The sequence below is a fragment of the Anolis carolinensis genome, chromosome 2 (assembly GCF_035594765.1).
Source record: "Anolis carolinensis isolate JA03-04 chromosome 2, rAnoCar3.1.pri, whole genome shotgun sequence".
Taxonomy (NCBI): domain Eukaryota; kingdom Metazoa; phylum Chordata; class Lepidosauria; order Squamata; family Dactyloidae; genus Anolis; species Anolis carolinensis.
The window spans coordinates 132,806,736-132,821,016 of NC_085842.1; the positions used below are offsets into that span (position 1 = coordinate 132,806,736).

A 14,281-nucleotide genomic window follows, 5' to 3' on the forward strand; every position below is an offset into this window, starting at 1 on the left:
CTTTTATTCTACCCGTTTATAGTACTGTGGTCTCACTTTAATTAATATGACTGCCTGGGACTGAAAAATCATGGGATTGAGAGGGGGAGCTTTAAAACTCTCAGCTAGAGACTTCTCTGAGGCCTCTGACTAAATTCAAATCATGCTACTATAACTGAATAGAGTGAAATAACTACAAGACACTAATATTAAAAGGCAAAAGTAGTATTAGGACCAGTAGAGAAGGTCCTAGAAACTGCAATGTTACAACCATAAGGTACTCTGGAAATTCTACCATTTGCCTTTCTGAGGGGTTCCCACTGATCCTATATTTGCAGACACCTATATTTTTGTGAGGCCTGGATTAGTTTACAGGGGAGGCGGAAGGAATCAGAGATCAGTTATGCAGTAAGCTTCACAAAGTTCAGATTGAAGGGTATCGTGTTCTTCAGGGATCCTTGAAGAGCTTATCTACCTATGAGCATGGGGCAATGATAAAAATGGCATTTATGTGTGATTAGTCACACATAAAACCAATAACAAAAAGGTTAACAGTAAGTGGAAAGCCATTTGCTCTTTCATTACAGCAATATCCAAAGCTTTGCTGCTGCAAATACTTGTAGCGACTTACTTTTGTTACTTCTAGCTACTTATTTTTAATTGATAAACCATAACTGAGATACATTGGTACAATTTTAGCATAATGAGAAAATATGCCATTTTTAACAGTGTAACTGTAATGGATTTAGTTACTTTTTGCACTGTTTGGGATTGATTTTACCAAAGGTTGGTAGTGATAAGGAAAGTAATGTGGCGAGTTTCTTTTGAATAGCGAGGAACTAAAGTTTTTAATAAATTAATGATAATGATTTCTAACCAATTTTCTATTGAGGGATGGCAACTATAATCAGCTATAACTACTTTTTTAAAACTTTGCAAGCTCTAGCCATTAAGTGAGAAACTACAGTGTGGTGAGCCGCCATTTCATTTCATTCCTTTACCAGCTTCATCTTTCTCCAATGTCACTGGAGTCATTTCGAACAAGAAAGTCAGTCTGAGTTAATCTTGTGTTTCCTTGTGTAAACAAATCCTTGAACTACCTGGAAAGTGAGAAGTAGATTTGCTGATAGGAAGGCTCCCTTGCGTATAAAGCCAACAAGAGATGGAAACCACAGTCCTTTGAACTACACCAAAGAACAACTTCAAAGTCAGCACACTTTTGCCAAATCCCATTATCTGCCATTTGGAAAGGTGTTAGAAGTGAACACAGTCTGTGTACCTTCCATTTCAAACATTAAAGGATGCAGTGGCTTGTGAATGGGAAAGCATGGTTGCTTGCATGGAGATGGCAGAGAAGTCTCCTGTCTTCAGTCCACCTTCCTTATCTTAGAAGAAACACATGACATGATGCAGGTGTAAGCTCATAAACAGACACTTCACCTTTCCTTGTGAACTATACAGCAGTAATTTGCAGAGAGCCTTTTTTACACCAACACAGATCTTCAAGTAGAATAAGCATACAAGTTAGTTCGCATTGTGATTGAACGTTTAACCATTCTGCTGATTTGTCTTAATAACTGCCATGAAAATCACCTAAACAATTTTCTTCAGTCATGCTTCCTGGGACTCATTCACATTTCACAATGTAGCACCATGGCTGCACTTTAACTGCATCCAGTGGTATCTTAGGTTTTGTAATGTAATTCATTAATTAGAATTTGGAATTTTTAGCCAAAGACATCTAGTACTGCATCAGGCTACAAATCTCAGAACTCTACTGGATTCAGCCACAGCAATTAAAGTGGAACCATAGTACTATATCTATGTAGTGTGAAAGGTCCTTGTTATAATTATAAATCCCATTTATTTGTTTTTGATGCTTCTTCCAACCCGTCCTCATATCAACGCCCCCAAAAGCTCATATACAAACAACTTACTCTAAAGCAAATGTGTAGACAGCTAAAGTCTCTAAGTGAAATCCAATGCTGCATAAATAGAAGGCAGATTTCCCTTTCTTTCCCACCCCCTGCAGCCTGCTAAGAGACTTCTCCAGGAGGCTGGGAGGTAATTCAAGTTTTGCAGGTTGCAACGGGAAGGCAGAGTAGTCTGAAATGTAGTAACGATCACTTGCATCAGAGGAATCAAAGTGATATGGCAATTTGAGCATTTGACTACAACTTTGCACACAAGGGTTCAAATCCCCATTCAGCCATGAGACCCACTGGGTGACTCTCTCGGCCTAGGAAAAAGACAATGACAAACCATATCTGAACAAATATTTTAAAGAAAATCTTGTGTTAGGTTTGCCTTAGGGCCACCAAATGTGGAAAACAACTTGAAAGCACACAGCAGCAGCAACAACATTTGCATCAGTCACACAAGATTCATGATTCGGGATAATTTCCTTTGTCCATGGGAGCACAGAAAGACACAACCAGTCTACAACGTTTGGCATGTCCCTGACTCACTAAAGAGGCTATTCGAAAAGTATGAGGGATGGGCTACTGGAGCCAGAATGGAAAGAAAAGGTTGTTAATAGGAACTTTTCTTCGAATCACATTGCATTTTATTCTTTGTTTTCTGTAGGTTTTGCCATTATTGTTATTCTTCTGTGGGGATCCTGAATACGAGACTTTAATTTTTCTTAAAGAGAAAGCTTCAAAAGCATTAACCATAATGAAGTTGGTGACTGCAAATTGTTGCATATCTACCATAACCTATTTTATTGATATTAGGCACAACCAAGCCTACCATCACAAGTTTGCCTTACTTCTAGGAGAGGAAATCAATGGTGCCACAAATTCCTCTCCTAATGACATGCCGGCATGGTTGAGGCTTATGAGAAGCAGCCAATAAAAAACAAATACTGTGTTCAATAACATTGCAGTTTAAAGTGCCCCATGTCCCGCAGCCCCTCAAACCTGGACACCAATCCAAGATTACCTTCTCTGCTTCTTCTCGGCTCATAGCCAGTGCGAGCTGGAGTTGGAGCTCCTCTTCTCCGGTAGTTTGTGGCCTTGCTTGCTCCAGGTCAGAACTGAACCGAGGAGATGAGGAAGACGCTGGAGGATTAAGGTAGAAAGATATTAGTGGATCAAATGATTCAAAAACTAGCTGGATGTTCTCAAGAAAAGTCCAAATATCACATTTTCCCAGGACACTCATAGGTGATATACTGATTCCACCCTAATTTCAAGTGGCATTTTGCCTAATTTCAAAAACCCACCATCACTTCTGTCTCTCTCCTCATTAGGTAGAAAGGGGATGGGAGGGAGGAAGGTGACAGCAGGAAAATATAAATTGAAAGAGAGAGATTCCGATATTGAGCAGATGAAAACCAGAGTTTGTGTGATCACATCAAAGTGTGGTCAAATGGCAAAAGTAATTAATGAGAAAGAACGCACAAACTAGAAGATGCTGAAGCAGTTTGCTTTGGCCTGAGCCTATACTGAAGGCCAGCATTTCATCTCCTCCACTTCCCTTTTATTGTCTAAGTTAACTACAGTACTTTTGCATTTTAAATTAAGTTTATAGCAATGGATGTAAGTTGAGGACAAAGGGAGAAGAGAAACTGGGGCATTTTAAACGCATCTAAAGAAGCGAGACGATGGTGGATTAATTGGGTCCTGTCAAATCCAGACAGTTGGAGGCTCTGAAGAAAAGAGATCGAGGAAAAAGTGAAAGAGAGAAACTGACTGAGAGAGGATGAATGAAATGTAAATGCAAAAGCTTGCAGGAGTCAATTCTTCAGTACAACTGCATTTAACTTCAATAACTCCAATCCTTTTGTGTTTCCACAGCAACATCCTTAAGGGGCAGAAAGAACAGCAGTATATTGCCAATGCCCTAGAACTGTGGCAAAAGAAAAGCACATGGTATACAATTCATTTATGTAATAAAAAAAACCTGTGAGGCGCAGAAGGTTGAAATTAAACCAAAAGTCTTTGCTTCCATGTCCTCATCCCAATTTCTATCACATAGCAAGGCTACAGGTTATGTCTACCTTGTAGTCTTGCAGTGCAAGTACACTGTCCTTTGCATGTTCACTTATAAGTGCCAATATGGGACTGCCTCCCAGGAAAACAAACATAAGATTTTAACTATCGTTCTTGACACACTTGCCTAGCAGTAACTATCATTAAACACAATGTGAGCTACCTCTCAGAATAAACCTGGCTAGATAAAGGTTTTCCCCTGACATTAAGTCTAGTTGTGTCTGACTCTGGGGGTTGGTGCTCATCTCCATTTCTAAGACAAAGAGCAGGCGTTGTCTGTAGACACCCCCAAGGTCATGTGGCCAGCATGACTGTATGAAGTGCCTTTAGCTTCCCGCTGAAGTGGTACCTATCTACTCACATTTGCATGTTTTCAAACTGCTAGGTTGGCAGAAGCTGGGGCTAACAGCGGAAGCGCACCCCGCTCTACAGATTCGAACCGCCAACCTTTTGGTCAGCAAGTTCAGAAGCTCAGGGGTTTAATCTGCTGCGCCACCAAGGGCTCCTTGTCTAGGATCATGCTATTGCCCGAGTTCAAAAGAAACTCTGACCTATGATTCTAAATAAAAATACAATATGAACTGCAGGTATTTTTACCTTTATTTTTTTGGTGGAAAATCATGCAGATAGATAGACAGACAGATAGTTTTACAATTATACACTCACACATATTGATGGAATCAAAACTTTAAGGCATTTTCCCAGGACACTCATAGGTAATATATTGATTCCACCCTAAGTGGTATTTTGCCTAATTTCAAAAACCCACCATCACTTCTGTCTCTCTCCTCAAGGCTATGTAATTGAGTCAAAACACCAGCACCCAGAAAAAAAATAAGGAACTGGAACTTCCAAGACAAACTGGGTTCTAATCAGATCCACACAGACTCCAATTTGTATGCACACCCCTGAATGTTTTGTTTGCATCGTTCTTGTGTAATTTCAAGCAGTTTCTAACCTATAGCAATCATAGGGCAATCTATCATGGGGGTTTCTGGGGCTAAGAGTGTGTGATGCATTCAAAGGTCACCCAGTGGGTTTCCAGAGCTGAACAGGGAACTAAATTCTGTTTTGCAGAGTCGTAATCCAATGCTCAAACCACCACACCACCAGTTAACAATGCTAAAAAGACAGCGAGTAAAGAAAAGAAAAGAATACATGCACAACTGTGAGAGATGAAGGGTTAAGATGAAGGCATGCAGAAACCTGCATAAGACAGGCAGCAGAAGACAGCTTTGTGCATGCCTAGATTTGAATGCAAAACACCAATCATCCCACGTACTATACATTGGGAGAGAATTGCAGAGTACAGTTACACTGATTGATTCTACCCCAGGAATAATTGGCCCTTGGGACACGTCTAATGCTGGCTCTGGGAGGGGAGCAGAGGAAACAAACATGTTGTAAACGGGAATCAAAAAGCATTTCACTATTTATAGCATTCTGAGACCAAAGGTAGGAGTCAACATAATGCCTGTATGTAGCTTATACGTAACTGCACTTGTGATGAGTGTGCATGTTCTGGTGCATTTTAGTCTATCACCAGATACTAATGTATGTAGACCAGTTGCCCTCAGCATGGCCCCACCTCTAAATTGTTGGACTACAACTCCCATCAACCTCACCCAGAAAGCACTAGGGAAAGATAACCCTAATGTACACTATTTTCAATGAAAAATTTGGTTTCAGACAAAATGAAATACTAAAATTAAGAATGTGTGCAGCCACCTCACACAATGATCTGTCTTCATGTGACTCGGATGTTTTTTCCCCTTAGGCACTGTTTTATAACAACTGTGCAATGTAAGGAATCCTCTGAATTTTAATGCAGAACTTGCTATCATTTCCACCTCACTTCACCCTCCTCTTCTGGATCTATCTTCACAGTTATGAAGAAAATTCTGAAAACATGTATGGAAGTCCAAGCTAAAACTTTGACAGGTGAAAAGTCTTGTTTGGAGATTCTGCTGATCAAGGCAGAAGCAACAGGAACACTAGGATAATCCTATGCCTGGTAGTGTCTGGGCCAAAACCTGAGACTTAGGGAAGGTCCCAGGTGATCTCACCAAGCATTCTATATTAAATACTGACTACAGATAGTCACAGCTTCCCATTCTCACACACATATTTTCATGTTTTAGAATTAAGACAGAAATCTTCCCCAAAGACCTCTTCGCAAATAATGGTAAAATAAGAGAATTATTCCTTCTAACGTTTTTAGGGAGATGGGATAAGGATCATTTAACATAGTCTACTTCCTTCTAAAATGTTTAGAAGCAATGTCAGCTGTTAGGAATTGTAGGAGTTGAAGACCAAAACACTTGGAGGGCCAAAGTTTGCCCATGCCTGTTCTTGGCAGAATGTGGATGTAGAACATAGTGGAGGGCGAGCCTAGACTCACAATGACTGAGAGGAAAGGAGGGAGAGAACTAAGTGAATATATAGACTCCCTGGAGAATTGTTGCAGTTGCAGCAACAATCAGTCAAAACTTCCAGATTATACCAAGTCACTGCCCTACACGAGCTAAACAGGAGAACTTCACATAGCCCTTTTCTATTGTTCAGAGTCCACAAAAACTGGAGAATTTCCACAATCAACTGCATAGTGGTTTGTGCATAGTATTATGGCTGATCAGGGTCTGAGTCCCTGCTCATCCATGAAACCCCACTTGGTGACTTTGAGCAAGTCACACTTTCTTGGACTCATAAGAAAAAGAAAACAAACTTTGATCTGAAAAAAAAATCTTGCCAAGAAAATCCCATGATAGAAAGAAAAGCTGATGGGAAGAAAATTAGCTCATTTTAAGATGAGCTGGAGAATAGCTCTGCAGATACTGTGGGCTGCTAAAAAGACAAATAAATGGGACCTACAACAACTTTCCCTGGAAGTCACGATGACCAAACTGAAATCATCATACTTTGTCCACATTGTGAAAAAGGATGTCTCACTAGACAAGAAAATAATCTCAGTGAACAGTATGTAAACACTAAGCCTGTGTTACAGATGGAAAGACTCAATCAATGAAGCTATGACCTGGACTCTACAAAACCTGTTGATAATAGGGATGACCTGGAAGGTTACAGTAAGTTCAGGTTGACTTGATAGTTAATAGCAAAAAGGTTCACTTTAGGATTACCATAAATTAGAAATGTCTTGAAGCCACACAAGAACAATGAAGAGCTTCCTGTACCCCAAGGAAATAAACAGCATTCACAAATGATACATACAATTGTGAGAGCCTCATTCAGACACCCAGGGCCCTTCCAGACAGACCCTATATTCCAGGATCTGATCCCAGGTTTTCTGCTTTAACCTAGATTATATGAGTATCCATCTGGGATAAACAGAAAACCTGGGATCAGATCCTGGGATATAGGACCTGTCTGGAAGAGCCCCTACTGGCTAAACCACTGCTTTGTCATATTGTGCCATTAACCAACTGAGAAAAAGCAGCTTGCTTCCTGTTGAGCTGCTCTGCTACTCACAGTTGAAGGAGGAAGGAGATCCCCTTGTCCTGCCATAGTCATCGCCATACTGTGATGCCCGCCGTCCATAGGAAAGCTGCTGGCTGTTGCTGCTGCTGATACCCATGCCCTCCAGGGACATCCGTTCTTTAGTTTTCAAGGCATAGGCTCTCTCCTGCTTCAGCCTCTCCTCATCCTTCAGCAGGCTCATTACCTGTTTCACCTTTTCACGAACATTAATGCCCTGGTCTTTGCCATCACGGTCTATGTACTGAAACTCCTTTAAGGTCTGGATGGTGTACAGATTCTCCCGGCACTGATGAGCCACTTTCTCTGAGCCAGTTTTGATGAGGTAGTCCAGAAGAGTCAGAGCCTTATAGACGTGGCGCCAGTTCTTGCCGCTATCATTCAGCCGCCTCCAGATCATGCCCATAACTTCTGCGAAAGCCACCGTATTGAAGGTCAGGTCTGCAATCTCAGACATTAAGGAGCTGGGTGGTCCCCATGGATCATTGGAAGTGGCCTCACGTACTTTGATTTCTGCCTCAGAATAATTATGCACAATGTTTTTAACCTGCCGGCGCAAGGCAGAAGTAGTCATGGTTGCACTGTGTAGAAAGACCTTCTTTTAATGTAATGGGGAAAGAATCAAAGTCCCAGTGTGATCAGATGAGAGGGTGCTACTTCTTCAGCCTGTATAACAATGTTAAAAAAAGATAATTAGAAATACATTGAGGTTTCAAATTGGTGTAGACATTGTAGTTGACAAGTTGTTTACCTATATTGTCAAATTGAGTTAGATTTGGCTTATTCACCCATCACTTAGCTTGCAATATTCTATGATTATTCTCCTAGGCCAAGGGCCTTGTTATCCTTTGTATGCATTAAAACGAATCCCAGACTTCTTCACCATTGACCGTGCTGGCTTTTCATTTCAGCAATATTCAGAAGGCCACATACTTCTTATACCTGCTGCCATTCCCTTAAGTAATGCAAGCAGATATTCCACCTGCTCTACTACTCACCATAGGCTTAGCGTTGTAATCTTTAGGTCATAAGTGGGGAACTTGTGCTTCTCCAGAGGAGTTAAATTAATCTCACATCAGAGGCTAGACTGGCTAGGGTTGGTGCTACATAAAGTTTGACAACATCAAGGGGGGGGGGGGGGGGGAGAGAGCACACAGGTTCCCCTGGTCTGCATTAGGTGATGCTAGGATCTAGAGCAGTGGTTCTCAACCTGTGGGACCCCAGATGTTTTGGCCTTCAACTCCCAGAAACCCCAACAGCTGGTAAACTGGCTGGGATTTCTGGGAGTTGTAGGCCAAAACACCTGAGAACCCACAGGTTGAGAACCACTGATCTAGAGCAATGGTTCCCAACCCTTGGTCCTCCATGTATTTTGAACTTCAGCTCACACAATTCCTAACAGCTGGTAAAATGGCTGAGATTTCTAGGAGCTGAAGTCCAAAACACCTGAAAGACCAAAGGTTAGGAAGCACTGTTCTAGAGCAAGAGCAATCTTGGCATAGTGGTCTGAGTGTTGGACTACAACTTTGACTAGGGTTTGATTCTCTTGCCTGGCCATGGAACCTCAACAACTAACCTTGTGTAAGTGACATACATTCAGCTCAAGAAAATCCCAATGAGCAGCTAGAACATCTACTTGCCTCTCTTAAGGGCAGTTTCACATTAGGATCACTATAAGATGTAAATATGGTAACTTAAAGGCACACAACAGCAAGTATACAGAGTAAGAGTGGACAAGTGTGGGAAGAAGGAAGAGGCCTCAGCAGGCAGTACCTCCTTTATAACACCCATTTTCAGAAAATAATTGCCCCATATCCTGCTGTCTTTTTTTAAAAAAACTTCCTTTTTACCATGTTGTTAGACATTATGGGCCAGAAGAAGGTTTTTATTTCCTCTTTTAAAGCCTTGAATATTAAAATAGTGCACAGGAATAAAAAAAACAGTAAAAATGCCCCACAAACCTCCTAGAGAACATTTCAGAGCAAAGTGGATTACGGGTCCAAAATGGCCATGGAGACTGCATAATATCCACAGGCTACACACTTACCACACCTGATGAGGAGAGTAATCTATAGTGAAATAGTACTTTTGAGAACTAGACCAAAAAAATTATCCCATCTATTGGATTTGTGTTGATTACCGTATATATATTTTCATACAAAAATTTGTTCAATCTGACAGCAGTGCTGAACAAATGATCCAAAACATGTCAACATTGGTTTCTATGTGCTTGGTTTTGGGATACTCTTAATCCCCACACCCAAATACTGCCATAGAATACATTGAAATTCTCATTGGGATTCCAAAAATAGCCCAGTCAACCTTTTTTCCCTCCTCTACTTGGATCAGGGTGAAAATACCTATGTAATCCTTTGCTAACAAACTGACAATCTAAAATTGACCAGCACTATGGAAATTGATAGAGAAGTTGTGTTTGTACTAAACTTTTCAACTGGCAGCATATTTTCATTTGCAGCTTGATCCACCTGAGCCAGTGAAAAGTTCATTCACATTTCACAAAGGAATCAAATCCCTCCTTCTTATCTGTAACTTCTCAATTTCTTCATTCATTTCTTTTGTTTGAAGTGCAAATTGCCATTAAACAAAGATGTCAGGGATGAAAAGGGGAAGCTATGGTGATCTCTCCCCACTTCTGACAAGGCACACAAAAACAGAGAAGGCCACTGATTCAATCCCACATACACTAATATGCAATGGGATCCCATGGAAATCAATAGATCCTCAAATCCACAAGAAATACACTCAAGCTGTTTTGTGTTGAGATAAACAAGTCTTACCAATACCTATGATTCAGCATCACAAAGAAGACTTTTGTCTCTCTCTCCCCCCCCCCCCCTCCTTTCAGTGCTTGGATCTCTTAAGAAGACCCTCCACTAAGAGGCTGAGATAGGGTTTGATGCATATGAGATGTTCTACATAGAAGGGGGGGAAGCCACATCCATCACCTGAAAGCTCTTGGTTTATCTCCAAAAAAAACAGTGATGTGTGAGCCCTGAGGCATGACAAGGGTTCACCCTTACTGAGAAAAAATACTCAATGTGCCTGATATGTCTTATTCATGATGGAGAAAAGATGTCTTATTCATGATGGAGAAAACTTGTTTTCTGCTGTTTCAGAGATTAGGGTTGCATCTACATTGTAGAACTAACACAGTTTTACCCCACTCTAACTGCCACAGTTCAAGGTTCTGGAACCATGCACTATTTGGCAGATAATGCTAAAGATCTTGTTAAATTACAACTCCCATGATTTCATAGTATTGTCCCATGGCTGTTCAAGTGGTGCCAAACTGCATTAATTCTACAGTGTTGATGCAGCCTAGAACCTGGAGCAATGGATTTCAACTACAGGAGAAGCGATTCCACTTGAATGGTAGGAAGAACTCCCTTATGGTCCGAGCCATTCAACAGTGGAGTGTGCTGCCTAGAAGCATGGTAGAGTCTCCTTCTCTGGAGGTTTTTAAACAGAATCTAGATGGCCATCTGTCAGGAGTGCTTTGATTGTGTGTTCCTGCATGGTCAAGTAGACTAGATGGCCCTTGAGGTCTCTTCCGACTCTAGGATTCTATTATTCTAGTTCATTACAAGGCACAGGATCATTTTTTTTTGCTGAGAACATAGAGGATAAATATAAAAGTATATCTAATGCAAATGGCCTTGGGGCTCTGCAATTGAGAGTGATTATATATTTAAAGATTCTGTTTTAAATCTGTATGGCTTCTATTGTGAAATGCATTGACTCAATCAATCAATAACTTGTTAAAGGGGGACAGCAAGGACAGGGGCGGCAGCAGCAGTACTGACCAAGCCCCTAGTTTCTGAATGGCAGACAAGAACTCCAGGCTAGAAAAGAGATCCCTGGCATGGGGTTAATTCTAGAAGGTATTACTAGTGTAAGGTCCCAGCAGCCTTTATTGGGGACAACATGACTACAAGAAGCTCAGGCACCATTTTAATTTCTCACAACATAACTTCATGAGCAATCTCAGAAAATTGATTAAATTTACACCTCAGCTTCCTTTGGGCTAGTACAGTAGTTCTCGACCAATGGATCCTCAGATGTTTTGGCCTTCCAACTCCCAGAAATCCTAACAGCTGGTAAGCTGTCTGGGATTTCTGGGAGTTGTAGGCCAAAACTCCTGGGGACCTACAGGTTGAGAACCACTGGGCTGTAGAAGCCATGATAATTAGACTGAAACTATCATACTTTGGCCATATATGAAAAGACATGATTCATTCGGAAGATAGGAGGAAGCAGGAAAAGGGGAAGACCATATTCCTGGTGTGTAGACTCAATCAAGGGAAACAGGGCTCTGAATTTGTAAGACCTGAGCAGAGTGATTGATGTTAGTTGGATGTGGAGATCTTCCACTGATAGGGTCACCATAAGCTGAAGTTGTCTTGACATCAATTAACAAGAACACCAGAGCTATCTAGCGCTAGTTGGAAACTACCATCACAAAAGTCTTCCATTGTCTGTTGGGAGGTATTAGCACCATAGCAGGCCAGAAGAGTTTCTTCTGAAAATGGGTGCAGGCCAGGCTGATATCCAGGACAGCCACTACTGGGGTGCTGGCCAATCCCAAGGATGCCAGATATTGTAGCCATAGTCACTATGGAAGGATACCCCAATGTATTGCTCACCATTCACTAGCTGTGCACCTAGAGAATGTTGGGAGACTACCCTGCCTTGAGTGCCACTCACCCATGCCACACAGCTTCTTGGCTGCCACAGATGTGGTATCTCTAGGCAAAAACATCTCTAGATTGCCAGGCACAATTCTAATTGTGAAGAAAGGACACAAGGCCAAGGCTTGCTACCACTATGTGGACAATTTGCATGCCAAGCAACACTATGAATAGTCCCCAGTGGGCTTAACCTACATTCAGCATTGCTGGTGTTGTTGTTGTTGTTGTCTTCAAGTTGTTTCTGACTTAAGATTACCTTAAAGTGAACCATTCAAAGGATTTTGTCATTGTTCATAGGGGGGTTTCATTCCCTTCCTCTAGGCAATGGCAATTCCCCTCTTCATCTTGTGAGCAGCAGGCATCACAAATTGGAAAACTGGTCTAACGGACCTTCACTGACAAGATCAAAAATGGCACAAAAGCTTTCCCAAGGGCAACCTGTCAGCCTCTACCAATCGTTCTCTTCAGTATGCAACCCCAAAGAGACTGTTGGACAAGTTCTTAAAGGTCCCTCTTAGTTAACATGAAGTCTAAGACCGTTGGCCAGTGGAAATCAGGCAGAAATTTCTAAGCAGAAAAGTTGAGGTGGAGAGCCCTTCCCTAAGATAATATCTGGGGGTTGAGACAATCTTCCTAGAAATCACACGCCTTAAGCACCTAACAGGATGCAATGGGCTGGTTTTTAAATATCAGCTTTATACCAATGGATCATCACTATACACTATATAGTCCCTGAGTTACAAAACATCCAACTTACAAACAACTCAGTTAAAAATGGGGGTGAGACAACAGGAAGTGAGAGAAACCTACCCCCCCCCCCTCGGAAGGGAAAATCATTCTTAAAAGAGTTTTCATGGGGAAAAGGTGTCTCTACTAAAGATTTATCACTAATCCTTGTTTCCACAACAAGACAATATTTTCAAAATCCAATGATCACAGGGACAGAAAGTGAGGTGAAATCTTCTCAACACTGGCACAGACAGAAACACAAACATCACAGAGGTGTTAATCTTTCCCTATGTTATCCAAAGTATGTATGTATGTATGTATGTATTATGTGTGTATGTGTTTATGTATGTATGCCCCTGGTGGCACAGTGGGTTAAACCGCTGAGCTGCTGAACTTGTTGACCGAAAAGTCGGCAGGTCGAATCTGGGGAGTGGGGTGAGCTTCTGCTGTTAGCCCCAGCTTCTGCCAACCTAGCAGTTTGAAAACATGCAAATGTGAGTAGATCAATAGGTACCACTTCAGCGGGAAGGTCATGGCTCTCCATGCAGTGATTCTGGCCACATGACCTTGGAGACATCTACGGACAACACTGGCTCTTTGGCTTAGAAATGGAGATGAGCACCAACCCCCCAGAGTTGGACATGACTAGACTTAATGTCAGGGGAAAACCTTTACCTATGTATGTATATATATGTGTGTGTGTGTATACACACACACACACACACACATACACAAACATATACTTTGGAGTTACACTTTAAAAATGTACCTGTTCTGACTTACATACAAATTCAATTTAAGAACAAATTTACAAAACCTGTCTTGTTTGCAAATTGGCAACTGCATGTAATTTGATTTTGGGGATGAATTGCTGTATCATATTATACACTATTTCATTATATTTTTAAAGATGTTCTAGTAGTTTAAACAATGGACTACAAGTCTGAAAATGTGGTTTTGAATGCCATGGAAATCAAAAGGATGATCTTGGGCCATTCACATTCTCTCAGACTCTGAGGAAAGCAAAGGCAAAGCTCCTATGAAAGAAAAGTACATGACATGTTTGCCTTAGGGTCATCGTAAAATGGAAATTACCTGACAGGCACACAACAACAACACCTAATGCTGCCTAAGGGCACCAAACCATGTCTAATCTTGGAAGCTAAGTAGGACCTGCACTGGTAAGCTTGGACAGGAAACACAAAACAACAGCACATTCTATCTGAGAACAACGAAATGGTGCCCCCACCCACCCCCCACCAAGTACTGCTTGCCTAGGAAAGCCCTATGAAAGTCATGAAGCCAAAATAAGTCAACAGGTGACTTCAAGGCACACACACATATATATTTGAACACATTCATTGTAAAATGTCTTTA

The 14,281-nt window shown here is 41.3% G+C and overlaps 1 protein-coding gene across 8 annotated transcripts in view; it reads right to left on the minus strand.

Moving 5' to 3' along the window:
* Positions 1–14,281, minus strand: part of epn3 (epsin 3) — a 48,854-nt gene that overhangs the window by 26,604 nt on the left and 7,969 nt on the right. For 6 of the 8 annotated variants that reach the window (XM_062970572.1, XM_016991373.2, XM_016991370.2 and 3 more), the window contains exons 2-3: positions 7,461–8,132; positions 2,923–3,041 (exon numbers count right to left, since the gene is read on the minus strand). In XM_062970572.1, coding sequence (XP_062826642.1) covers positions 2,923–3,041; positions 7,461–8,040 — 699 coding nt within the window. In that variant the 5' untranslated portion in view covers positions 8,041–8,132. Of the gene's footprint in view, positions 1–2,922; positions 3,042–7,460; positions 8,137–14,281 lie in introns of all 8 variants that reach the window. The other 2 variants (XM_062970570.1, XM_062970571.1) reach the window with 1 other exon arrangement.